The sequence below is a fragment of the Pelmatolapia mariae genome, linkage group LG4 (genome assembly GCF_036321145.2).
Source record: "Pelmatolapia mariae isolate MD_Pm_ZW linkage group LG4, Pm_UMD_F_2, whole genome shotgun sequence".
Taxonomy (NCBI): domain Eukaryota; kingdom Metazoa; phylum Chordata; class Actinopteri; order Cichliformes; family Cichlidae; genus Pelmatolapia; species Pelmatolapia mariae.
In genome coordinates, this window is record NC_086230.1 from 32239651 (window position 1) to 32266852 (window position 27202).

General features: G+C 41.0%; 2 protein-coding genes across 3 annotated transcripts in view; one reads left to right on the forward strand and one right to left on the reverse strand.

The window, feature by feature from the left end:
• hlfa (HLF transcription factor, PAR bZIP family member a) lies at positions 1–12425 on the forward strand. The gene is made up of 4 exons (XM_063472449.1): positions 1–363; positions 1318–1677; positions 7943–8145; positions 9005–12425. The coding sequence occupies exons 1-4, from the start codon at positions 249–251 to the stop codon at positions 9218–9220; spliced, it is 894 nt and encodes a 297-aa protein (XP_063328519.1). The 5' UTR covers positions 1–248; the 3' UTR covers positions 9221–12425.
• mmd (monocyte to macrophage differentiation-associated) overlaps positions 9841–27202 on the reverse strand; it is a 19130-nt gene continuing 1768 nt past the window's right edge. The window contains exons 1-7 of one of the 2 annotated variants that reach the window (XM_063472450.1): positions 20051–20672; positions 18941–19022; positions 18672–18832; positions 17386–17460; positions 17184–17285; positions 16350–16419; positions 9841–15600 (exon numbers count right to left, since the gene is read on the reverse strand). In XM_063472450.1, coding sequence (XP_063328520.1) covers positions 15397–15600; positions 16350–16419; positions 17184–17285; positions 17386–17460; positions 18672–18832; positions 18941–19022; positions 20051–20217 — 861 coding nt within the window. In that variant the 5' untranslated portion in view covers positions 20218–20672 and the 3' untranslated portion in view covers positions 9841–15396. Of the gene's footprint in view, positions 15601–16349; positions 16420–17183; positions 17286–17385; positions 17461–18671; positions 18833–18940; positions 19023–20050; positions 20673–27202 lie in introns of those variants that run through there. The other variant, XM_063472451.1, reaches the window with a different exon arrangement.

The window sequence follows — 27202 nt, forward strand, 5'->3', positions numbered from 1 at the left end:
ACACTCCTCCCTCTGCCCTCCTCCTCCAGCTATTTGCCAGCCGCCCTCGACGACAGACAGCCAGCCGCTCGCCGACCTGCTGCTGCGCGGAACCCTGTCGTCTCCCTCCGAGCACCGGCGTCGTTTATTCCACCTGCGCGGGACCTTCAAGGACCGGCCAGCGAGTTCGGTCGCCTCTTTTTCTTTTGTTTTCGGGGGGGGAATTTAAGTCTCTGCGAGCTTTGTTCTCAAATTGCCCTTCAAGACATATGGAGAAAATGGCCAGACCTCTTCCTATAAACCCAACTTTTCTGCCGCCGACTCACGGAGTGCTGAAATCCCTGCTGGAGAATCCGCTGAAGCTGCCTTTCCACCACGATGAAGGTACGTTTAAACCGGGCCAAAACTTGAAGCCGCGAGCGCGCACTCTCGGCCGTGGTGTTTACGTGCGGGCTGTTGTGGTCATTCAGTGCGTAGATTTGACAGATTGAAGGCGATGAAGGACACTGGTTCGCTAAATCCACCAGCTGTGACTTTCCTGTTAACGGCTTTGCGACGTTTGTCGATGTAACGTTATTTATCACAGATCGCTGTCCGTCTCCGTTAAATGTGAGTTGACTGACAGGTTGACGTGAACTTTGGCTCGAGCTGTTTAGCATTCACTTGTCATGTAAATTAGCACAGTGCGTGTTAATTTGCACGCTATGTGCTCCCGACTGCGCCGTTTTGAGCTTGCGGGCTCCTTCTGCAACCTTTAAACCCGCTCGTCTTCTGTGGGATTTACAGTAGCGCCACCTCTGGCTGCCGATAGAGGGCGTCGTTTCCGTTATGAAGCTGCTGCTGTTTGCGCTCTGTTTGGATTCTTGGATGTATTGAGTGAAATTGTATTTAAATATGAGTGGAGAGCAGGTTATTAATCTTTTAAAGGTGATTCTATCCAAGTTACAGGTTTCTATTTGCATTTGTATGGTTTTATTTGTCTGTGGTGTAAAATGTTGGACTTTTGTCACCGCTTCAGCACACTTGGAGCCAATATACTTTTAATGTTGCTCACATTATTGGAAGATGACACACTGAAATCCCATCAGAAATAATTCATTGGCGTGTTTTATTAAGTTAACATATTATTTTTTGTTATTTTTAACATCTGGTGCCTGCACAGAAAAATAAAATATTTAAAATTCACTTAATTATTTCATTTGGTCCCTTTTGGAAAATTGGTTAAACTGACCCTTTTTTTTTTAACCATAAGATCCTGTCTATTTATAACCAAGATCTGACCCGTGATTTCCCTCAGTAAAGCAAGACAATAAAATGACTGTGTGCAAACATTTGCAGGATTCGGGAAGGACAAGGAGAAGGAGAAGAAGCTGGACGATGAGAGCAGCGCAGCCAGCCATCCACAGTCGGCCTTCCTCGGCCCGACCCTCTGGGACAAGACCCTGCCCTACGATGGGGACAACTTTCAGCTGGAGTACATGGACCTGGAGGAGTTCCTGTCGGAAAACGGCATCCCCGCCAACACAGCCCAGAGCGACCAGGCCCCGCAGACGGCACAGCCGCCGCAGGCCCCTCTGCAGCAGGCCCCGCCACCTGCCCCGCCCACGCCCTCCGTGGTTGACCTCAGCAGCCGCGCCACCACATCGGTTCACACGGGCATGGCGCCTCAGACCTGCCTCCACAGCCCCAGCACAGCAGGTAGGCAGCCTATGCAGTGGAGCCTATCGTGCACCTCAAAATACTCATGCGAGGCCACGTGAGTTAGTTGTACCCTTTCAGTGTCGGGGTGGGGGGGTGGAGGCCTCGAGAGGTCTGTCCTCCTGTTTGCTCACCTGGTCCAAGCACACTCCCGCCACATTTACTCACTATCAGCCAGGACACTGAGACAGAACAATATCTTGTGTGTTTTCTCATTTAGCTCCTGATTGGAGCGTTATATCGCACCTTAAATTCACACTGACACACTTTAGTCCTGTTATACAGCCCTGCACTGAACTTTGGAGCGCCTGTAAGCAAGCTCAAGTTCAAGGGTGGTGTACAATCTCATTCACAAAGCTCTGATTAGCAGAACAAATCTTCCCGCACCGACCGTGTCAGGCATTAGTCATGGTTATTTTCTGTGTTGTGTTTCTAAAGTTGTATTGTTGCCTTCAAATTCACTCTTTTAAAGTTAGTTTTCATCGTCTTCATTCAGAATAAATCCCTGCTGGGTTTGGCAAACACTGACATCGGCTGTTTACATTACTCAGAAATGTGACTCAGAGACTACTACATACTGCTGAGCTTCATTTAGTTTGCACACATATTCTTTTTTCAGCTCACTGATGTGACTTTTGAATGAATTTTAAGGTGCCGTCTAATTATTTCTTTATTGGTTGCATGAAATCATTAAAGCATTTTAGGTGTTAGAACCATGTTTTGTTTCGCGTTTCAGCGTTTCAGTGACGTGTTGATAAGCTAAAGCTCCTCGTCCAGGAAGATTTCTTTTATTGTAATGAGCTGACATTAAGTGGGCAGTTTGCATTTAGGCGGAGGCGCTAAACTGTGTGACTGAGTTTGTTAAGGCGCTGCCAGATTCTGTTTGGGTTTTTCAATATGCCAGACACCAGAAGGATTGAAGTCATTTTAAAGGACCAACCTTTGGTACGAACGTAAACGGAGCGAGGTCTCGGCATTTAAAGGGAAGCAAGAAGTTCTTTATGTTTGTTTCTGCTCGATGCTCAAGTGGGGGCGTCCTGATTAAGTGAGTGCCCAATAGTTTGAGTGATATTTCAATCACACAACTGATAATCAGGATGAACGTGGACTGATCTGACCAAAGACTTTGGATGATAATAGAGGACCACTGGTGATTTGGCCTGAGATCAGATGGGTCCCGATATAAATGCTACGCAGCTGTTGTACTGCCACCTGAAAAGAAAACTTCCCCCTCAGCGCGTCGTGTCTCTGAGTTTGGAGATTAGGAAGGAACAAACCTTGATGAGGTATTGTCAGCATTGTGTTGGCTTTACTTTAATATGCTAAATACATTACACAGCACCAAATCTTGGCTCTTGAGCCAAGTTGGGTCATGGAAAGCTACCAAAAAACTACCGGGCGTTGATAAGAAACAACCGGGGTGAAAGTCCACGCAAAGAAGGTTCAAATGAAAGTTTAATTAGCTACATTTTATTGACGTTTATTGACCAAGTGGCTTTTACAAAGACACTGAAACGTTCCACTGCGTCATCGTTATATATATGAAAGCCGAAGATTAGTATCGGCATTGATTGATATCCGTCTGTCGTTCTTTATCCTGACTAACTGCTCAAAGATGGTGTGATGAAGAGCTAGAAGAGATAATAAAGACTTGTTCGTATTCGCGGCACAAAAAGTTGAATCAATAACAAAAAACAAAAAAAACTGCATCTTTGGGTAACCCGATAAAATATCCAGCTGTTACATTTGTAACACCTGTTGCCTTTTAAGCCTTTCTATCCATAAAACAGTAATAACAACCAAATATTATGACCTTCACCACTCAGCGTTTGCGCTGACATAGCTTACACTGCTTTCTCTTCATGACGCAAGTGGCTAATAGTGGCGCGCTCTCTGACGCTGTAATTGGCCAACGTTTCTGTGGTGTCAGCTGTGAGTTTCACAATGTTTGCGCAGCAACAATAGCGAGGCAAACATTTAGAAAAGTGTGATTTTTATTTTTTATATTTATATATAGACCATTTCCTGTTACCATTTATAATAAAGTCAAATGAATAGACTTAATAACATCATATTTTTATATATATATATATATAAGAAATATACTGTATAATTTTTTTTGAGGGTCAAGTAAGATTTTTCCTCTTAAAAAATGTTTATGCAGCAGTTTAATGATGACTTTTCCATTAAAGAAGCAAGTTGCTGTGAGTGCGTTGATGTAAAGTTTTCGCTTTGAATGCATCAGCTGTGAAATCGTGGACCAGTATCAAGTTATCCAATAACAGCTTGACCAGTGGCTGGTTCCAGTCCATATTTCTGCTGTTGGTTGTTTCTGCTGTAACCAATAGCTGACCCATTTTACAGTCTTTGAGCAGTTGAATGCGTTTTTGAATGTCAGCCAACTTAAAGTTCATGCAACGTAACGGCTTTATTTGCGGAAATGCTGGCGCATTTTCACAGGGTTCACATTGGGTGATGTATCAGTGTAAGCACATTTTGACATTTGATTACCAGAAAACGCTACATGCTTATTTTTGATTATAGTTGAACTGTTAATTAACAAATCATCCAAACCAACATGTAACAGCCTACCAGTGTTAGGTTGTATAGAACGTTGTGCAGACTAGAGTTTGAGGCGCTAACGTTACTCATTGGAGGTGCATCTGTACCTTATGGGGTTTTTTTCTTAGAGGCTGGGTGCACATGTGCATACAGATACATGCGTATGTGTGTGTAGGTGTGTGTGTGTGTTCTGCTTGGGTCTGTCTCTGTCTGCCTCTTCACATTTGTCTCTCACGTGAACACGGCTGGGGTTTCCTGCAGCATGCCGGGCCATGTGACGGACACATGCAGGCGCCGTGTGCAGCGCTGAGCTGCAAACAGGAGCTTGTCACGGCATGAAACCTGCCCGCTTCTCTTGTCTCCTCCTCCCTCCTCACTCACTCTCACTTTCACGCTCCCCACCTCTCCTTCCCTCCCTACAATACTGTCCACTTCCTGTCCAGCCTTCCTCTCCCTCCCTCGCCGGGCTCAGCTCTAAAACAGCCTCAGACTCAGAGCCAAGGCACAGACTGTACCCTGCAGAGATCACATGGACACGGGTGTGCTTCGGTCACGTGAGCGCAATATTGTTCCAGCTCAGCGAGTCTAGTCTCGTCTAACCAGCCACACTGCCACCATCATCTAGCGATACAGGCAGCTGATAAGTTATCACAAGCAACAAACAAATAAAAGAGAGGGGGATGGTTTTCCTCAAGCTAGCGGTTGGTTCAGAAGATGGACTCTGCTACACTGTTGGCAGGAGGCAAAGGGGAAGTCAGATCTAGGAGGGGTCAAAGGATGTGTTGTGGCGCATTCCACTAAGTTATGAAAGGTGGCTTGATGAGGGGGAAAAATGAGCCGTAGTCAAGGAGCTAAATGTGGAGTTACTGTATCCATCAGCATGTAGAAACAATCAGTGTATAAGCCTAATTACCAGACCTGAGCTCTGAAAAATATCTCTCCGCTTTGTTGTTGTGGCCAGTTTCCGCTGGTCTCGTGGAAATGGTAGCTTTCCTCTGCAGGACCAGCCCGTCCTGCATGAGTGGCCTCGAGGAATGAAGTCCTGTTGACTTACAAGACACGAAGACAAACAAAATCTACGCGCTAATTATAATGAACTCTTAATACTGCTGATTTCACTGATTGTCTAGAGATCTCAAGGAAGTCAACTCTCAACACAACACACAGTGTGTTGTGTTCTCAAGATGTGCAAATACATGGTTTATCTGCTAAAAGGAAAAAAAGTGGTTTCCTTAGACAGCTGGAGTCGATTGTGCTCGGGGTGGTTGTACGGTCTTAAGGGAACTTTAAATTTGGTGCTTCACTGTAATTTTAATAGTTTTTAGACAACAATGGAGCCCCATGGCCCAGAGGTATAATTAATATCTGATTTAGGACGCTTTAATCAAATTTGTTTTGAGTTGATGCATTTTTTTTACCTTGCCACCAGGATTTTTACGTCATGCAAATACGTTTTGACTGCCAGCTTAAAGAAACATCATTTAAAGCCAAAATAGAGGAACAGCACTTGTGCCCTTTAACGGTTTTGCACCGTATCGAGCGACTGCTGTTGGGCTCGTGTCACTCCGAGGTCAGAGTTCTGCTGCACTTCCATCCCCGCACACAGATATGACCAGCAGCTCCGCTTATCGCCGACCGCCGTGTTATCACCCACGCAGCCACATGATTACACTCGCAGTAAGCTCGATACAATCATTTAGCGTGACAACAGCCTGTAACCAGCGGCGCACCGAAAGAGATAAAGTACACAAAGGAAAACAAGTTCCACAGGTATTTCTCCGACAGACGGGCTCAATCCTGCTTTCACGCAGCTTTTTATAAGACAGACTACCTTTCATGCCTTGTTAATTTTAGATTTCCTGGTCGGGGAGGGAACTATTTTGTGCATCCACATTCAACTACTTCCTCTCCCCTGGAATGTGCGGTCCATTAGTTTAGGATACTGCAGGTCAATGAACGGGCTTGTGAAACCAACTGTGTTGTAACTCTGGTAATTAGGAGATCCCAGTGGCTCGTAAAGGTGATTAGGGCGAGGTTGGCTATTTGCAGGTTGGCAGACAAACTCCAGTTTTAGTTGGTAAGAGGCTTTGCTCTCCAGCAGGGCTCAGTTTATGAATGGTGGGAGGAGAGTTCAGCTATTTGTATCTTAGCTTACAGACAGATTTATCTCTACTCTGGAAACGGTGACTCTACTTACCGACTCGACCTTAGTTGGCTTGCTAAAAGATATTATTAAAAACACCTTATTCACCAAACAAGTCATCTCGTTGTCTAGCCCGCAGCCTTTATCTCAGATTGAGGGTTTTTTTAAGTATCTATACTCATAATTATAACATTGAAAAAAAAAAATGCCCACAATACCATGATAGACCAACAGGGGGCTGCAGCCCACATTTTGGGACCACAGCAAAAAGTATGTTAACATATCAAAAGCTGGTATTAAATCTGTTCTTTTTTATTATATAATTCCAGTTTTTCCAAATAAGTTTAATGCTGAATTTTCAAGAAAGTTAATAAAAAGGTTGAAGATATCCAACTGTAACCATTCCCAGAAAAAAATGCCAGAGAAAATTCCCCTTTCCTCAGATTTATGAGCTGATAATCGGTCATTTTAATACTCCTGCATCGTTTTTCTGAACAAACCTGCTTCAGTGTTGTTTTCCTTTTAGTTTCTATGAGAAATCCAAATCGGGGTGGCCACTCTCTTGAGGTTTTCTTGTCATGTGATGAAGGAACCATCACTTCCTGTGGTTGGGATTGTGCCTCTTGAGGGGCAGACAGATGCAGAGTGAGCTCAAGGATTCAGTCTGTTTCTGTTTTAAATGCAAGTGTTCTCAAATCTCCATGGCATCCAAAAGCAGAAAGCGGTGCGACTGTGTGCACGCTGGATGAAGGTCTGCAGCATTCATTGGCCATGGCCGCTCACAAGTCCAACAATTTGGGTCATGATGTATGAGCTGCCAGTGGATCGGCGGCTCGTGGGAATGTAGGCCACTGTGAGTCGGTTTATGCGCTGTTTCATTTGCGCTCAGTGTTTTGTTTTGTTTTTTCTAAGTGGGGAATACAAATGGGGTTTTTAATCACAAAACTAATTAGTGCTAATGTGATGAATCACTCAGTAATTGTTCAGCGAACTGGACTCGTTGGCCCTCAGCTTGAGAACGGTCGGAGAAGTCTCACACGACAGGCAGGTAGAGATGAAGTCCCACAGATCTTTGAAGGGGGGTTGAGATCAGCTGAAAGGAACTGCTGATAGCTTTCAAGATGGTTTGTAGAAGTGAGGCCTGTGTGTGTGTTTCTTTGTCCTTTTAAAGCTTGTGTGCTTGCACCACCTGCTGGGCAAATGAGGCACAAAGATTTTTTTCTATAAAAGTAGCCACCTGTCCTCAAGTCAAAGCCTGACGTTTCCTCCTGCTGCTCTAAGATGTGTGCATTCAGAGGAGAGAAAGAGCGTCGTCCTTTGTCCTCTGTCCAGCTTTAGAGCTGCTGATTGGGCCTCACCCGTGTTGCCTCGCTGCTTGCTTTAAATAGAAGTACAACTCAGAACCTTAAGGACGCTGTTTCTGCCAAAATTAGAGGTGCTTACTGTTTAGGTCCTGCTGATTTCAAATCACAAAAGGTTTTCAGCATGTAGCTCTTGCTGAGAGAATTGCATGCTTCTGTGCACTTACTGACAGCTAATGTGTCTAACTTTTGTCCTCAGCCCGGGACACCCCCAGCCCCATCGACCCAGAGTCCATTCAGGTGCCCGTGACCTATGACCCCGACCCAGCAGACCTGGCTCTATCCAGCGTGCCGGGCCAGGAGATGTTTGATCCGAGGAAACGCAAATTCTCTGCCGAAGAGCTGAAGCCACAGCCGATGATCAAAAAAGCCCGCAAGGTCTTCATCCCCGAGGACCTGAAGGTGACCCGCTGCTCCGTCTCTTTGTGTTTATGTTTATAGCCGTGTGGGATCAGATTTCATGTTCTGGCTGAAATGCTGTTATGTAAGAATGTGAGAGTCTGAAGCAAGTTAAACAATGAGGGGGAGGAAGACTTTTGAACTATAAGCAAAACAATCTGTGTTCTTAAATTCAAGTCATGCTAAAAAAAAAAAAGATAATTGCTACATTAAAAATTCAAGTTGGAGATAATATTTACATATCAATTTAAAAAAGGGTTTTGCATTTGAAATGTAGGACTGGGGATCATTTAAAATTTATTGAGCGTAGCGATTTTGCAGGAGGTTTTACACCTAAATCCCGGATGAGCCCCCATTTGTTTCTCCAACTATATTTATGAATAATTATTTCACTGAAAAGGAATACACATGAAATCTGTAGGTCTGCATTAACGGTGTAAAGTGATGCATGTATGAGTCGTGCATGTGCAGCAAAACTAAACTACAATTCTAACAGTAATGGGTTTCTGTTCTCGCAGACAGAGAGGTATGCTCGAGATAACTATATTAGGAATATCCCCTAATTATGACATCATACAGAGCCAAAAGTAGGAAAAAGGTACTAAAACTAGTGTTTAGAGCATCATTATTTGTGAGCACGTTAAATATGAGCATTCACCCTTTTAACTGTGTACGAATGACAGAAAATGAGGAAAAGCATAAGAATTAAACCAGTTGTTTTTCGACCCTTTCAGCAGTTAGAATTATTCACTGTCTCCTCCTAGTGGATGGATCGGGAACAGGCATCACATTCAGAGCTGTGTTTACGGTTTTTTAGCTCAGACTCTTGACCTCCCTATCCTGTCCCCACTGTTCTCTGCAGGATGATAAGTACTGGGCCCGGCGCAGAAAGAACAACGTGGCAGCCAAGCGGTCAAGGGACGCCCGGCGGCTGAAGGAAAACCAGATTGCCATCCGCGCCTCCTTCCTGGAGAAGGAGAACGCCGCTCTCCGCATGGAGGTAGCGGACTTGAGGAAGGAGCTGGGCCGCTGCAAGAACGTTCTGGCTAAATACGAGACCCGGCACGGGCCCCTGTGAGCCCTCAAATCCCCACCCTGCCCATCCAGCACCACCACCATGCCCCCTCCTTCCACCTGACACCCACTCTACTCCCCAGACCTCCCTTCCCCTCGAATTTGAAGGACAATGTGTCTCTTTTGGTGGCACTGAATCCCCCCCCCCAGTACCCCTGGCCCTTGAGCCCCTTCTCCTCCCACACCAACACACACCTGTATGATTCTGGTATTTTTGACTTCTATCATAAGCTTCAATTTGTCTGTACCTTCTTTTAATTTCTGTATACATTGTTTGACTAAATATATATACATATACATGGATAATGATATATATATATTTACACCTGCATACTTCCCACTTTAATGTACTGTGAGGAGTCATGAGCCAACCCACCAGCTGAATCCCCCCGCCCGCTACCTTCCACCTTTTGAGAAATGATGCCATGTTTGTTGTTCACTTTCATACCGATTTTATACGTGACATCAGGACTGAAAACTGTCATTTCCTTTCTTCTTCGTGTCCCCGTAACGAGTTTAAGCGCCCGCTTCCTGCTTCAAACTTGTGTTTTGTTTTTGGTTTTTTTTAAGCCCTGTTAAAGTTGTCTTCTTCTGTTAACAACATCATCTCTTTTTTTGTTGATGTTGTATTTTAGTTGGGTAACCCCCCCCCCCCCCGTAAAGAAAACATGTCTCTTCCTCTGCAGTCATGCCCATTTTTCTTTTCTTCATCTCTCTCGGACACTGAGCAATAATTCCTGTCCACCGCTAACCCGACACCGACACAAGCATCTCTCAGCTCCGCCTTCTCTCCACATCGCACCCTAGCTCACCTCCGTTAACTAAGCTAACGTTAGTTGACATCTGCACTAATGCGTGTCTCACAATCTGATCCAGTGCAATGTTTCCACTCGCTCAATTTCCTCTAACTCATATTTATCTACCTTTTATTTCTCAGATGGAAGATTGTTGTTTTGAGAAAAAATATATATATATACACATATATATATTTCTGTTGATATAATTGTTAGTATTAATACTACTCTTGACATTGATGTTGTTTAGCCTCCTTGTTTTTCAGATTTAAGCATGATTTCTTTGACAGAATGAAAAGCTCTTTGCAGTTATTTTCTCCTTTTTTTTTTCCCTTTTTTTGTTTTGTTTTTGCAAAGTTGTTGATAATTCTTTTTGCTTCTGTTCAACTTAGCATGATTAATATGAGTGTTTTTACTTTAGAAATCAATCCAGATGTCTGTAGTCTCTCCTCATAGCTCTATGTTTGCCTTCTTTTAAAGATGGCTGTATGAATGTAAAAGGTGTTGACAAAAAGAGTTGGATGGTGTTGTCCAATACTGTGGTTAACCCAATCAATTTGTTTACTGCAGACCAAACGATTCACAACAGAGATGATATATTGGTTACAAGAGATATGTTTATATAGACCTATTCTATAAGTTGTTCTTTTTGTACAGTATTTTTCCTATACATTACTGAACTATGTATTTTAAAGGCACAACAGATCCAGAAAATAATTAAAGAATACAAATGTATAACTCAAAGACAAATGCATATAGTGGTATTTTGATATTCTGTAACAGGTAGGATGTGGTAGATTTACAGAGATTTGTGGACATCCAGCGGCACCCAAAAAGCTCCCGGGCATTATTAGTATCGTTATTATTATGACATTCTGGCTTGTGTAGGTGCCACGTTTAGGCTCCCATATTAATCTCATGTAACTCAAAAGAAGCAGACGGTGCAAATGCGGTTCAGAAGAGAGATTTGGGCCCGCACGCGTTCACCGCGGTTAGCGTCACAGCTTCCCCGGGGATCCGAAGCTGCCCGTGAGCAAGCTTTTAATTGAATTTCCTGCTACATAATGAAACGCTTCACACAGCTCGTTGGTTTTCTTCTTCGATGGGATGAAGTTACTATGAAGGAAGGGAAATCTGTCGCTGGTTACTCTTGCTGCTCCGTGTGATTGGTTCCTTTGGCCAATGCACTTTGTAGCGTGTCCCGAACCTGAGTGATGGACACTGAGAAGCTTTTTTTTCTTCTTCTTCTTTAAACAAAGGCTGACAGTGAAGATCTACAACGTTGTTGTAGTGTAGAAATTTCCTAGCATTCAGTCCAATGCTGAAGCTTCAGCTCATTTGTATGGAAGTTCAGATGTGCCAGCATTAAAATGAAATTATTTATGGAATTGGTTAACACCTGATTTTGTCCCCCCCTTTGCAGATTTTTTTCTGCAATGGATCACCTGGTAACAAAATCACCACCCACCACATTTTTCGTCCTTATCCTTGTTTTTCTACATGTAATAAACTCCGTTTGTGATTTTATGTGCTGGAGTATTGGAGATGATATTCCCAAATATGGAATTATTCATGTAATCCAGCATGTATGGCATTTTCCACATGAATAATGTTACAGTCCTGCGTTTTTAACACAACTCACATTTTAGTTGACATAAAAAAAAGGTTAAAGTCTAATTTATCTATTTGCATTTTGAAAATAAGTAAATCTCTATAATTGGTAAACAGAACTTTGATTTGAGTAAATGATTTTATTTTCTTACTGGCATCCCGTGACTTGTTATCTTTGTGTCGACGTGTTGAAATTTTAGTCGGGAATTTCCATTTTGTTCTTTTCATCTTAGCTGCACAGCCACACGGGAGAGCGTAAACAGAGTTTGCGGTAAAGACTGGAACGATGCCTCCAGAATCTCTGGAGCACCTTTCTGTGAAATCGTATGCCGTGCGTGTATATATAAATACAGGAAAAAGCCAATAATGAATCCACGTGTATCCCAAAATGACCTCACTGTCAAGTGATTTCACTACCTCACCCGGAAATGTTAACCATAATCCTGAGTCTATTCCAGTGCCTTGAATACACCGACTGTTTCCCAGTCTCTCAGCAATGTAAAGTTTTCATCGCAGCACCACTCGGATAGGTTCAGATCTGCACTGAAGGGCTTCTTAGTGCATTAAAATATCTACACATTATATATACTAATAACTCTCATTTCTTATTTTGGACATTACACCAGAATTGTAACCATTGTATTCATGGCAACACCAAAAGACTGTTTCAGAGTGTGCGGCTTAAAGGAGTACTCGGTCTTGCTTGTCATGGAATGGATGCATAACATTTACTTGTGCTGTTCAGCCCTCAGCCTCTCTGTCTCTGTACATTGTAGTGTCTAATAAAATCCCAGTGCTTTTCTGCTTTGTCGTATTTTTCTGCCCGATTACAAAAGATCGCAGACATTTGGTAAGAGTCCGTGTGGCACTGAACTCTGGGTCAGACTCGTTATTAAAAACATGTTTTCTGATGACTTTTACAGCTTCTTTGTGCCTGACATGAAAAGCATCAGACAGGGACGTGATTGTTGACCAATCACATTTGAGCAGGCTGCGAACAGTTCTGTGACAATGAATTTGCTTTTTTTTCTTTGTGTCAGCATCCTTATTAAAAAAAACTGGCACACAAAACAGGAAGCCTTAGCCTGAAGGTCCATGATGACCCAGTAACTACCCTGAAAATCCAGTAAAACTGAGAAACTAATTAACTCAATCAGTTAAATATTTATTAAAATAAAACTAGAACAATATACTTTTGATGGATGAGTAGTCTTTAAATTGAACTGCACATCAATCTTCTCTTCAAAAGCACTCAATACGTGCTGTGTGAGCTTATACATCCTTCATTTACTTAATCTGAAGAATGTTCTGTAAAGTGCAACAGTTTTTCCTTAATGTGTTTAGTTTCCACTATGGGGTGCCGGTTTAACTGGGTGCGTTGAGGGGGTGCCCACATGCCATAGCCGGCCCGGGTTCGAGTCCGACCCGCAGCCCTTTGCTACATGTCTGTCCTCGTTTTCCTGTCGTTTCTTCACTTATCTAATAAAGCTGAAAAAGGCCAAAAAAAAGAGACTCCACTCTGAGCACTTCCTGAACGACCAGCCTTCTTGTCCCATAGTCGCAGACACTCATCGGCGGAGGCTCAACTCATCCTCTTCGAGCCACGATCTGATTCCTTGGGTCAATAGCTGCAGCTCGTGGCTGTAGGTGAGGGTGGGAATGTAAATCACCCAGTAGATGGACCATTGGGATCACAGGATGGTAACCTCAGAGATATTTCCTGCTTTGTGTGAAGAGAAATGATGCTTTGTGTCTAAAAAAAAACACAATTATCCTATGGTTATTGAAAGAAACACAAAGTAATGTAAATATCACACCGAATACTGAATCCTGTTTGGATTCGTGCTTCAGGGCCTTTTCTTTGAAGGGTTAGTGACTTCACGGCTTTTGAATCTTTTTAAAATTATGATCATAAAAGATTAAATTAATACGCTTAAGTGTATAAATTAGGCTTGATACTCACTACCAAAAATATATTTGTAGCACAAAGAAGTAAAAGTTGTGACATTAGCACTGAATATTATATAACTGATAATTATGCAGACTCTGGGGCTTTTTTTAAAGCAGAATTACATATTTATCTGTTGTAGAGGGATATTAAAAAAAACCCAGCAGCAGTCTAAATGAAGAGCCTGAGATGTGCTCGTCTAAATCCTCTTAGAAACTCAATAAAGGCAGATTCTAGTTTCTTTTGTATTGAGCGTCTAATGAGAGCTGCACAGTCAGTGCAAAGTGAATTTAGGAGAAAACCTGAAAGAGATGCAGACGTAGGGTTTACTCGTTTTTTATTCTCACATCAGAAAGGTGGAGAAGCATTCATGGTTATGCAGCACCGTTAACAGCCAACAGAAGATATGAGAAGAATTTTGTTTCCCCTGCAAAGGCCAGGAGCACGTCATTAACAGAGCAAAGAAGAGAATATACAAACATTACAAAACAGTGGTTAAGGAAATCATTTGGAGAAAAAAAATCATTCAGCTCCAGACATCACTAAGAGGAAAGCAACAGGATTATAACTGTACAAATCAGGAGCCGTGAAGCTAATTTACAAAACCAGCAGCATGAGACAAAGACAGGAACACGAGGATTTCCCCACTGATCAGACCATTCCAAAGACTGCAGACGGGAACGCTGCTCAAACCTGAGCAGTCAGTGGAAACAAATGTAATACTGGACCACAGTACAAAGGTCGTGCATACAAACACTGTTCACATTACAGAGAAAGTGGGAAAAAATAATTCTGTCTCTTTTACCCACCTCACCTGATTTTTCTCTCATGGTTTGGCTCATTACCAAAAATCCCACCTTGCCTGAGTCAAACTGAAATAGCATGAATCGCTTTCATTACGCCTGCCCACCAGCAGGGGGCGCCAACTACTTAGAAAAGAAACAGTGGTTCTCTGAAAACTGCATCTGGTCACAGAAACAAAGCGCTGTGCATTAGACCAAAAAAAAGTGCAAATGTGAATCAGATGGATTTAAAACATCACTGTAACTTTACAGAAAGCAAAAAAAAAAAAAAAAAACATCTCCATGTGTTCACAAAACGTTACCAGCAGAATACACTGAAGCACTGAGCGGCTCTACACACTGTACATGTGTAACTACTGAGAAGAGTTTTCAATGTCGGCTTGTTTGGCATTGAACATGTGGTTAGATCACTACTTTGCTTCTTGTTTGATCAAGTTTACATCAGTTTTCCATTTGAAGAAATGCTTCAGTTTAGACAACATTACAGACCTTTGGCTTCTGTTAAATAAAAGTTAAATTCAGCTCCTACATTAACACTAACGTCTGATATAACATCATATAAGAGCTACTGATCAGAGCGGATATTTAGCACCTCATTCGATATCCTCCCTCATGTTCAAAACACTGAAACTGATCAATCTCCGAGTTTTGACACTCAAGTAACCCCCAAAGTGGAATGTGACTGACTTCAAGTGATACAAAAGACGGCTATCAAATTTCTCAAATACTCTTTCAAATACTTATGAATGTGCCAAGGTCAACAGCAAGTGTAAAAGTTCAAAATTCCCTTCCTCACTGTCAAAGGATTTTTTTTATTTTTACAAAACAGCTATAAAGTAGCTTTTGTTCATTGGCTTAAAAATCTGTTTTCCTTGTTAGAAAACAGTAAACAATTCACGGTCATTGTTTTCGTAAACCTTACGGCTGTCGTTGCAGCTTCAGAGGGCAGTCGAGGGAGTCGCCCCGCGCTCGGCTCGAGAGCACGAGGGTGGCGGGACGGGAAGCGCCCTGTCCGGGGTCGCGGTCACGAGTCGAGGAGGGTGTCTGAGCTGGGAGCGTTGTAGAGGTACTTCCAGATGGCGTAGTAGTGCACTGCCGCCGCCAGCGCCACGAACATGTGCCAGATGGCGTGGGCGAATGGGATGACGCCATCGCTCTTGAAGAAGAAGACACCGAGGCAGTAGATGAGTCCTCCACAGGCCAGCTCCTGAAGACCGTCTGTGTTGCTCTGCGAAAACACACAAAAATGGATACATGTAACATATTCATAAAACATTACTGTTTAAAATACATTCCTGACTGTGCACTGATTGGTTGAATCGGTACAACCTGTCCAGCGAGCAGGCCGGTAGGGAAGAATCGGGCAGCTGGTTTGAAGCAGCTGAACCCTCAAAATGAGATTGAGTAAACCGTTTTTTGTAAGCGCATCGTGGACAGCGTCGTTTTCACAGACAGAAGACAAAGTAGAAAATAACTTTGCAAGAATGACTCACTACACCTGAACAGCTAACCCAAGTAAAGTGTGCAGGACATAACAGGAGCCAATGGACATAATGATCTATCAGAAAGTGCACACAAACCTACAAAGCACCACAAAATCCTGCAAAATATTAACAATAAAACATGCAGCATGCACTGAAAAGGATTACTGAGATATGTGGCTGCTATTTCCACTGAGACCAGTAGAAGCAGAGATCAAAACAAAGATGAGGCGCCACAGCGGGATTCAAAAAATGATTTTTGCAGCTCTGAATGGTTTTATATGAATCATTAAATCACAAAGAAAACTTTAAATGCATCGTTTGTTTTCTGTGAACTCTTGTCAAACACTCTAAAGAGGAAGTAAGACACACTGCTAACAGCTCCACCCTGCAGCTGCCGCATGTTCTGTTTATCAGCTGAGATGAAGAAGTGATGTGAGGGTTTAAGACTTAAGCTGAATGTGATTGTGCTTGTATCAATAAAAATATATATTACCATTGATGTCACCACAGATGCGGGAAAAAATCCCATCGTCAAATAGAAGGCCAGCTCAACGAGTTTATACCTGTGGAGACAAAAAAGGGGGGAAAGTGTGTGTTTACGAGGTCTGTGCGATGCAAAGGAAATGTGAAACACAAGCAAGGCGGGGAGATGTTAACCTCAAACTCTAAGAGCAAAAAAAAAAGGTCATACTGCTTTCATATAATCTCCATAATGCAGTACTTAAAAAAAAAAAACACTTAAATAAATATACATAAAACATAAAAATAAAAAAAGTTTAGAAGAAGTCTCAGCTTGCTTCACACCGACTCGAGCTACTTTATCTTATCATAAATCACCACAAGATGTGGTTCAATGACAAAAACTAACAGACAAAAGAAAAAAGTGTTTATCCTCGCTGACGTGGTTGGACAATCCGGCTCAGCTATTGCTGTGGAAACCCGCAGGGGACAATATTTAGGGCATGAAAGGCGATGCGGTCCCATTACCGTGGCTGAACGCAAACAATGAAATGGAAGACAGACAGCTCGTCAAACCTGCCCGAAAACCTGCACAAATCTGCGAGATCCAATCAGATCTGACACAGGCGGCGTTTGGAGGATGTGACAAAGTGAAATCATGAGGAAAACGGATTTTCGGGCATGAGTGTAGAGTTTTGAGAAGTGTTTTGTATCCAGGGAAGAGTTTCGAAGCACTGTGGTTACTTCAGACTAACACAGAAAGACATTTCTAGCTATTGTGATTTTTCTTTCTTGGCTTTCTCAATAAAATGTAAAAAAGAATGAAGAGTGAAAAATACTTGGTGAGCTCACTGTGACATAAACTCACTTTTCATGGTAGTTGAAGACATAAATGGTTCCAGCAGCAGCCATGAGCCACACAAACCAGCGCATGTGTCCTGCGAGGGGGCCCAGTTCACGCAGGTTCAACCTGAATAAAGATGAGGACAAAATCCAAATTAGATCAAGTTAGATCTCCATGTATGACTCAAGTCCAGAGGAGTATATCATGCTCTCTGTCTGACACTCACCAAGGTGTGTAGGAGGCAGCAATGAAGAAATAGATGACCACTCTGTCACACATGTGAAAGCAGTGCTCCACTGACCTGAAACAGACGACACTCAGGTTTATGCCTTTTCCCTCAACAAGCATCATTTTCATGCCCACATAGGGGGAAACATTTCCGGCTAACAGGAAGTGAGATTGTGTTTCCATACCAGCAGTGAGTAATTTGCAAGTGTATGGAAATTATTGTCTGAGCAGGACAGACAAAGAACCAACCAAAAAATAACAATGAGGTCGCAGGTCATTTGTCTGCAGCGTGACGCAAATGCAAACAGAGTGAATTTGCTAACACGCTAAAGGTAAACAAAAGAAGATGGGACATACGAGTCACCAGAACAGGTCAACATTTCACAGTATCAAAGTATGAGAAGCACCACACCCACTCACATGATTTTAAAAAAGCAAAAGAAATAAGGAAACAGAAAGAGCATGAAGTGTGAAACCTCGTGAAGAACACAAACACGCTAAAGAAAGAAAAGCATGATGGCATCCTTGTCAACGGTGGAGTAACAGAGTAATGTTATTTCCAGTGGGAACAAGAATATCTTCTCTAGTGTTTATACTGACTGTGTCCAAAATTACTCGATACACAGTAATGTTGTAATTCGCAGCGGCGTCTGAATATGTAGTATTATGTCCTGCGCAGTGAAAACCAGAGCAAAAATGATACAATGACAGAAAAATGGCCGATGGATGAGAATGAAAGATGGCAGCGTATAACTACCTAAAAGCCACAAAGTATTTGTGAAAGCAAAGCAACAAAGATTTGATTTTATTCATTTAGCTCACACCAAATATCATCAGTATATTTTAATTACTTAATAACAAGAAAACAAAGGACTGTCCAAACGTGTGTTTTCCAAAAAGCTCACGATATACGGAGACTGATCGTATGTATGAAAGCTTTTATTAGAACAGTCACTCAAGGTAATACTTGAAATTCCATGAGATGACCTCAAGCACAGATTAGAAGTGGGCCATAAGGGTCCGTCTGCTTTGCATCACTTAAAATAGAACCAGATTTTTTTTTAATGGATGCACGAAGCAGATGATGAGGACAGGAAGTCAGAGGAATGGCACAGAGAATGTGGGCAATTTCCAAAAATAAAAGAACCTGTGCAGACTAAACGCTCCACTTTGGAAACAATCCTTGTGTAAAGGATGGAACAAAACTAATACAAACACACACACCCACGAGTATTTCTGGCATGAATCTTCTGCCTGAGTGCCTATTATTGCTTCGGTCCTCACCTCATGTGACTCTTCTTCCAGGTGATGATATGAAACACAGTGGAGACGAGGAAGAGGGCACACAGGCCCATGCCGTACACCCAGGCCGTGATCCTCTCCCAGCGGTTGTCCGACAGACAGTGCAGCAGCGTCATCCCCACGAATGCTGGCACAATGAGGAGCTGCAAGGATGAGGGAGAAATCACAGAATAAATTAATTATTAAGACATGGCCAGTTAAAGAGCAACTGTGAAATTACACGGAGGCCTAAACTGTTTGGAGCCACTCACTGCATGGGTGTAAAAGTTTGCAGCATGCTCATAGCAGGTAGGCTGGTAGCGGCAGTTTGCAGAGGCCCGTCTGTTCATGAACCTGAAACACACACAAAAACAAACAGAACAAAACATTAAAAGACCCCACGGCACCTCACCAACAAACCCACCCTTCAGTATCTGCGCTTTAAGAGGGGAAAATGTGGATTTAATTACATCAGAGGGACAGCTCAGGTGGAGACAAAGTTTGAGCTGTGGATGTCCCTAAAAACAAAAGCATCCAAAAGAAGAACTTCTATCTAGACAATATGTGTACACTGAATTTTGAATATTTATGTACATTTATTTATTCATTCTATCATCACATATTACACAACCCGTGCAAAAACAATTAACATAGGTTACATGTTGTATATGTGCTTATATATGTGTCTGGCCTTTATTCTTATCATTAGAGCTATCCTACCTTCCAAGTACAAAAAAAGAAATACCAGCAAACAGATGAACAACAATATTCTCACATTTAACGCTTAGAAATATATTTTTCTTAACACTGAAAAATGCAAATACTGCTCAAATCACACTTACTCTCCTGCACTGAAAAAAGTCTGTACACAGTTTCAAGTAAATTATGATTTTGTTTTAAACTTTATTTAAAAAATAAACCAAATCATTATAAACAGTGGCTCAGTGTGATCATATTAAATAGTCTAGAATTAACAACAACAACATCTGCCATTAGCTTATTTTACTGTCTCCGAACCAAAAGATTCAAATTAAAATTACATATAACGCAGAAAACAGTGTAAGATGTAAGTCGAGGCCAGAAAATGAAGCACTATTTTAAAACCAGTGTTCGAAAAATAATTTATTAGCACTCGTAGACTGAATTATTAATGTTAAATCACAGTTTAGCGCCAGTTTGTTAAAATTTAAACGTTTCGATATTTAAAGTGAAAGTTCCTTTCGTTTGTCTAAAACAGCTCTTTGCTAACGGCCAGTAGGAAGAGGAACCTAAACACTGAGTGCTTTATAAAAGTATGTAGCATTGAAATCTCCCTGTATTTTCTCCAATCTCATCCAGGCACAACCAAAACAGCATTTTTCGTTTTTTAGATTTCCGCTTACCTCTGAAAGCTGTTCACACGCTTCATTCCGGTGTCTTTTTTAACCGCGGGAAGCAACGAAAAATGGACCACAGCCAGCAAAATAAAGAGCAAAAGCCCAGCTTTAAAGAGGGAGGGATAAAACAATAAACTGTCCTGACAAGCCAAAGGAAACGAAAGGCCTAGCATTAGCTAGTCGGCTACGTTCTGCTGTTCATAAGCTAACTTGCACTACGGCTACAAGGCACCGGCAAAATTAATACCCCTGCTGCAAAGGCACCATTTTAGTCTTTTTCGTAGTACCATTCTGCAGCAAATACTGACTCACTGCCTCTTCTTTACGCAATAAAGATCCATAAGCACCCCCTGGCAGCCAAGACAAACTAAAAACACCCCCGCAAATAAGCAACCCCGCCGGCCAAAGACGAGCTGCTCCCCGCTGATCCGCTCTACAAAAAATATGATTTCTTTTTGAGCAGCACAGAGTCACAGCAGTGGTGAGATGCTGAGTGGCACGGCATGAGCCAATGAAGAGCAACGACGTCGGAAAACGACCAATCAGACCTCAGCTGGGCGGGATCCTGCAGAGGCATGTGTCACTTTTGGTTGACAGTTAAAATACTGACAATGGCACAGTTTATGGCAATGATCGTTGAAAGAATAATAATAAAACACAATTAGTCTTTTCACCTTCTAAGATGCGTAAGGCTCAATTGAAAGTTAATTAATGATTTACCAGCACTTTTACAGCTTTACAACAAGTCATTAATATGCCGGTTTTTTAATAGTTTGCAAAGATTTCCGGCTGCTGTCCATCATCATTAAACTTCAGTTTATTAGGAACTGTTTGACCTTTGACGTTAAACTCTGTAAATATGGGAACAATGGTTTCCTAACCATTGTTTGATTTGTTTAATTTTTTACTGACTTACTGCAAATTAAAACAAGATGTTGAATTTGTTTTAATGTTTCGTGTAAATTTGTACCACAGGCAGGACATTTACAAAAGTCTTGTTCTCAAGTGATTTCTAAGTTTCCTAAAATATGCCAGGCTGTGCACACTCAGTAGTCTGCTGCTGTTCTAGTAAGCAAAACAAGCTCTGTGGGAAGATCTCCTAAGTTGGGGGATGTGGTACATATCACAGTTGTTGTCCCTACAGTATGCAGTCACCATGAAATCTTAGCATGTAATGCTTTAACTCAGTTTCAGCTTCTTTTTGCAGATATTAATCATATGACAGATTTTACAGTAGGCTTAAAACATGAAAAATGGGCCGCTTTATCTCAAAAGTTTCTTATGGTGCAGCACGAGTTTATGCAGCAGCAGACTGACTCACACAGGCAGAGAGTGAACTACAGACAGTATCACACTGTGACAGCCTTGTTACATAATAGCACCACAACTTGACCAGTGCCCCTTAGCTATAAGAGAGCCGTGAGAGAGTGTTTATGTAAGACTGAAGTGAAATCCTTCGGATTAATGAAGTTCACGCCGTACAGTTTTAGCCTCAGAGCATTCGTACCAACTTCTCTGTCTACGAATGTTTTATAGCTCAAAGAATTTGAATATTTTTAGTAAATACCACAAAAATCTGGCTATATTGCACATCGGAAATTGTACACCCCTCTTGGGTGTAGCCTGTCACTGTAAATAAAAGTCAGCACACAGCAGTTACTGCACCAGTGAGGGCAGAGAATAGGATTGATCCAGACAAAGACAAACAGCTCATTGTGCTTGGTGGAGTTTTAAAAAGGACGTTGGCACAGACAATGGAAGAGTGCCAGAGGCCATGTGTCAAAGGACAATGCCTTCTTCTGTTCGGTTTCTCTCTTAGTTGACACTGACCTGAGAGCTGCAGGTGGCAGCCTGTCACAGCAGCCCAGGGTAGCTTCCTGTCCCTAAACAATCAGGTCTGTCTGTGTCTCACTTGCACTGATCACCTTCTCAGCTGGATGGAGTTTCCCTGCTGTGTAACCTGCACTCTTGAATCGCGGGAGCAGCTGTATCAATTTGCACCTACTCCTGTCACTATGAGGGCAGTGACTGGATTTAAAGCTGCAACCTCATCTTACTGGCTCCAATACTATTGTCACAGAAAACAACACCCAGTGCTTCACCAAAGCCCTACTGTTCAGAACATCAAGCAGATTTGTATTTTCCTTCTATCTCAACTAAAATAAACCAATAATTAACTAATTAATTTGAGGTGTTGTGTTCATTTAGAGTTAGAAACTATCATTATCAGTCTTTTGTCACATTTCCAGCCTTCTGTTTACTCTCCTTTAGCTCTGTTCTTGGTCGCTACCATTCTTCCTCAGCTGCTACACGATCATCAGGTGCTCTGTAAATAAGTGACTGTTGCATTTGAAAAAAAGACAATGAACTTGAAGAGTAAAAGTATGGACTAGAAAGCTAAACAATGGCCTGAAACTCACTCACAAAAGCCCAGAAGAACTGCAGAGTCCAGCACTAGTTATTTGTTATTCTTTTATCATATATCTTTTTTAATTGGTTTGCCTGAGCAGACCTCTTCTCAAACTGAATTTAAGAGTTATTCAATGATTTAGTGAGAATTAAGATGAAAAGTTATAAAAGGGATCAAAGCAATGGAACCAAATGGTCATTTTACTTTGCATTTTATTGTCTCATGGAAATACTACGCCTCCAGTGCAGCTCGACCAACAACAGCCCAGTCAGAGAATTCAGATGAAGCAGCTTGTGTTTTACTGAGTCATGAAGCTCACGCTGGAGACCTAAAAGCCTTTATACAAACTTCTCCATATTTGTGAAATTATTCCAAAGGACCTGTAATTAGATTGTGATGCGTTACTTCTGTCCTGTTAGCACTGACACATCTGTTAGAACAGGATTTACCCAGCCGTCAGAATGATTATGATAAAGAATGATTACATTATTACACTAACAAACTACAGCTGCAGCGCTGCTCTGACAGACTCTTTGCATTTTATTTTTCTACAGTAAAAATTTGACCAAAAATGCGGCAGAAATCTAAGGTTTCAGTCTGCTGAGTGTAATATTTCATTCCTGCCATAATTTATTGTTTGATTATTTTATAAACTAATTGCGTTAATCCAGAAATATCAAAAGGAGACTGAGAAATGTTTATATAATTATGGAAATTCCTAAATGTACTACTTTATTTTGAAAATGAATTACAACAGCAATTTAGAGTAAGCTGAGCCTAGTCTGTGTTATTTAACTTGCATTTGAGTGTCTTTGGTCATCTTTAATCTGGAATAATTGTTTAAAATCACCAAGTTTTTATCATTTTTTTTAATCTCAATCCATATTTCTGATTGAATGTAGGGCGCTCTATGATAGCCACAAACTGGGGGCTTGTATCTAAAATTTTTTAGTTAATAGCGACTACGTTCTCACTGATTAGGTTTTGGAAATACAAGTCCAACCTGTCTTTGTAGATGACGTAAATGCTTCCAAAGTGTAAACATGGGGATTTTTACAGTAAAATGTGACATGCTCTTCAGCATTTCCTGCTTTGCCGATCATTTCTAGTCCCCACACACCTGTTCCTTGTTTTCTCATCAAGCCACGCCACATCCTGACCCTGTGATGCTAGAATCTGAGTATTTTCATCTGATACAGAGGCCAGCTTTCTGTTTTACTTCAGGCTTGTGTGTAACCACAGCTAAAACAAGTCAAATCTTTGTAATCTCTCTGCAACTGTATGAATAGCTACAGTTAGTGAAAAGAACATTATCTAATCTTCCTGATAGCCCGGGGTCAGGGTTCAGGTATGCTTATGGTGCACCTGGAGAACTTTCAGTTTCCTTAAAACCATTTACTGCCGACAACACAAGGTGGAAAACACAACTCAGTCCTCCACATGTGAATACTAATGCAGGATTAGTAGAAAACCAAAGAGAATGCACGGCTCTCGGCTCTTAGTAGATTTGTCTTGTAGGGGAAACGTATAGATTAGTGCCCTTGGAATAAAAGAGGCTTTATGTGTACATGTGACGTGGGGTTAAACAGCTTTGTAATTGGTTTACTGTTTCAGGGTAGAATGCAAAGTCCATGGGTAATATCCAGCGGGTGATGAGGGGGAGGGGAGGTATTAAGGAAATTAGTATTTAAGACATCATTTGGTTGTTGCATATTAGCTAAATGAACCAACTGTGAAATTTCCAGTTTGAATAGAATAGAATAGAATAGAATAGAATATCCCTTTCATGTACATGTGCATTGCCGGAATGAAATAAATGTACTGAATGTTTTCAAAGTGTCACCACAAACTCCAAACATAACTTTACTAAAAAATGAAGGCAAATAGTTGCTTTATTTTATTTAAAATTAACGATATTTTTCATGCACTTTTTGATTGCAAATTGCTTATAAAATAACCTCAGACAGTTTCAGTTTATATGACTCACTCATCTGTCTGTTATCACTTAAGTTGTCATAACTTAAAAGTCTTTTCATCGTACCTCAACTTAAGATTTCTTAGTTTCCTTTTGCTTTCTCAAAGAAAGGACAATCAGTGTCACGCTACTTACAGTATGTTTTTGCTTTGTCTCATTATGTTGCAAACCTTTAATAGAAACATTAAAGTTTTCCATCACAGGGCTTTACTTTGACATTGAGCAGAGGATTACTTTACACTCTTTACTGTCTGTCATCACTCACTCACTCCACTCATGGTGTCACAGTTTTCCTCATCTATTTAATAGATGCAATTTAATATTAACTACAAACACAGAAACAGCTTATTTTCCTTTTCTCGTCTTTCGTAAATAACAACTAGTGCAAAATGATGTATGTCCAGAATCACAAACATGATGACACCGGCTGCACACATCCATAGTGAAAAAACAGAATTGAATATAATAAAATAAATAAGTGTTAGTTAATCATGAATAATCTGTTTAACTACATTCGAAAGAAAGAAAATGTCACAGGAATGAAACGTTTTTAAGTCTAAATAACTATTTAAACTTAAAAATGTTTAATTTGGCTTTAGCATGATGCACAATATAAAAGTACAATGGATTAGCACCTTTAAATCCCAGTGATTTTACAAAGCTTCTCATTCATCCAATAACCTGCGCTGCACGCTGGCATGCCATTGCCATGCAGAGAGGGCAGAGCCTGAACCTCTGAGCCTGTTAATGGTGGACAACTGGTCTGACGGGCAGAGCCACAGTCACCGCAGCATGAAAATGCAAAACTAAACAGAGTATTTAGGTCAGGAGCTATCCCGCTGCTTTTCCGTACCCAAGCTGAGCCTGCCGCTCTGTGTAATGGAAAGCACAAAGGCAGGATTACTGCGGGCATCAAAACATGGCTGCCGTCCTGTCCTCTTTTTACACACCTCAGTGTCAAAGGCCAACATCTACTATACCACAACCAATATTAAGAATGAGAACTGACTGTACTTTAACTGTGCCAGCTGGGAAGCACATCCTCATTAGACAGAAATAATTTGGCCTCATTTAAAAAAAATCAACTCCATCGATATGCAAGAATTTTTAATAATACATATATATCTGTTCAGTTTTATTAAAGTCTCATGTCTATTAGATTCTGGAAAGTATTGATCATGATATCACATTTTTCATTTTGGAGGGGAAACTATTGTGAGAGTAGCTGAAATCTGCAAAAATACAAGAATTAGAGTGATTGAAACATTAACTCAAATATTATAGTGTTATTTTGATGTGTGCATGATATAATTAAAGTCTGCTGTGAGTACATTTAACCACCAAACTAAATGCAGTGACCTATCTTAAATGAAATTAGTGCTTAGTGCACATATTCACATTTTGTCCATATTTTATTTAATAATCTGTAGTTTATTATAGATGTTATAGATTTATTTAGGAGTGCTGTGATTGGTGTTCAGTTTTGATGTTTTTTGGCTTTGACTTGTCGATGTTGTGAGATTAAGCCATCCATGGACCCCATGACCACAATAACACCTTTACTCTCATGTACTATAGTACATGTACAGTACATGAAATTATCCTCATACATGTTATACATGTTTCTGTACAATGTTTCTATACATATTTCAGTACATTGTTACCTGTATATACAAACTTCAGTTGCTTATGTATGTAGGACCACTTTGTGTCTTCCTTTTATATTTTATATAAATTTCTCATCCATGGGATAATAAAGGTCTATTCTATTCTATTCTAATCTATTCTATTCTACGCATTCGTACTATGTGAAACAAATATTAAAAGGTTGTAATTTTATAATAATTAAAAGGTTGTAAATTATAAACTAAAAGTGCAGTTTTAACAGTAGCAAAGATCTCTTAACTCATAGAAAAACTAGGCCCTCTTTTGCCAATTGACCTTTGACCTTTGGTTATGAATTGGTTTCCTTTTTAATCAGGTAAAAAAAAAATTGTGTGTTTAAATTGATGTTAAGTAAAACTCAGTTACTCTATCACGCTATATTAGGTTTATGTGCCTTATCTTTTATGTTAGTTGCACTATTTTAATTTGCACAATCAAAATTATTTATTGATTTAATTTTTGCACAAACCAGAGAGAATCTAACTGAGGCTATTTCTGGAGCCGTTGTATATTTATCTTCTGTTTGGCGAGCCTTTCCCTTTACAAAGAATCATCCTGACCTCTTTTATGAATGTGATCTGTTTATGGTGCATTTCTTAGAAGAACCAGGATTACACTGAGAGCCATCCAGACTTTAGATCCAGACTCAGACACAGCTATTTCTGTTGAGGGCTGGCAGCACAGCACAGCCGTAATCACAATGTCCAGAATAATCAGCAAACAGGACGGCTAGTTTCGTTTTTTTCCAAGTTTAATGTTGTTTCCTTTTGTTAAATCCCAGATGTCTTTGTATGTTTGTTTCTGTAAAATGAAATTAGAGACTGAAGCTCTCATTGATGAATAAACTGCAAAACACGTCCCTGTACCATGATTTCAGTGTTTTATAGCTATAATTACTCCGTATACTCCAAACTGTTTCTGAAAAGTTAACAACAATCATGTAAACTAAATACAAAATATTTTATATCTCCAAATGTGCAACAGGCAAGTTGCAAATTGCAGGAGAAAATGTTGTGAAGCAAATTCAGTTCAGTTCAGAAACATGTGCTTTTATATGTAAAGCACCAAGAGTCGCCTCTGGGTGCTTGAAGCAAAGACACATAATCAC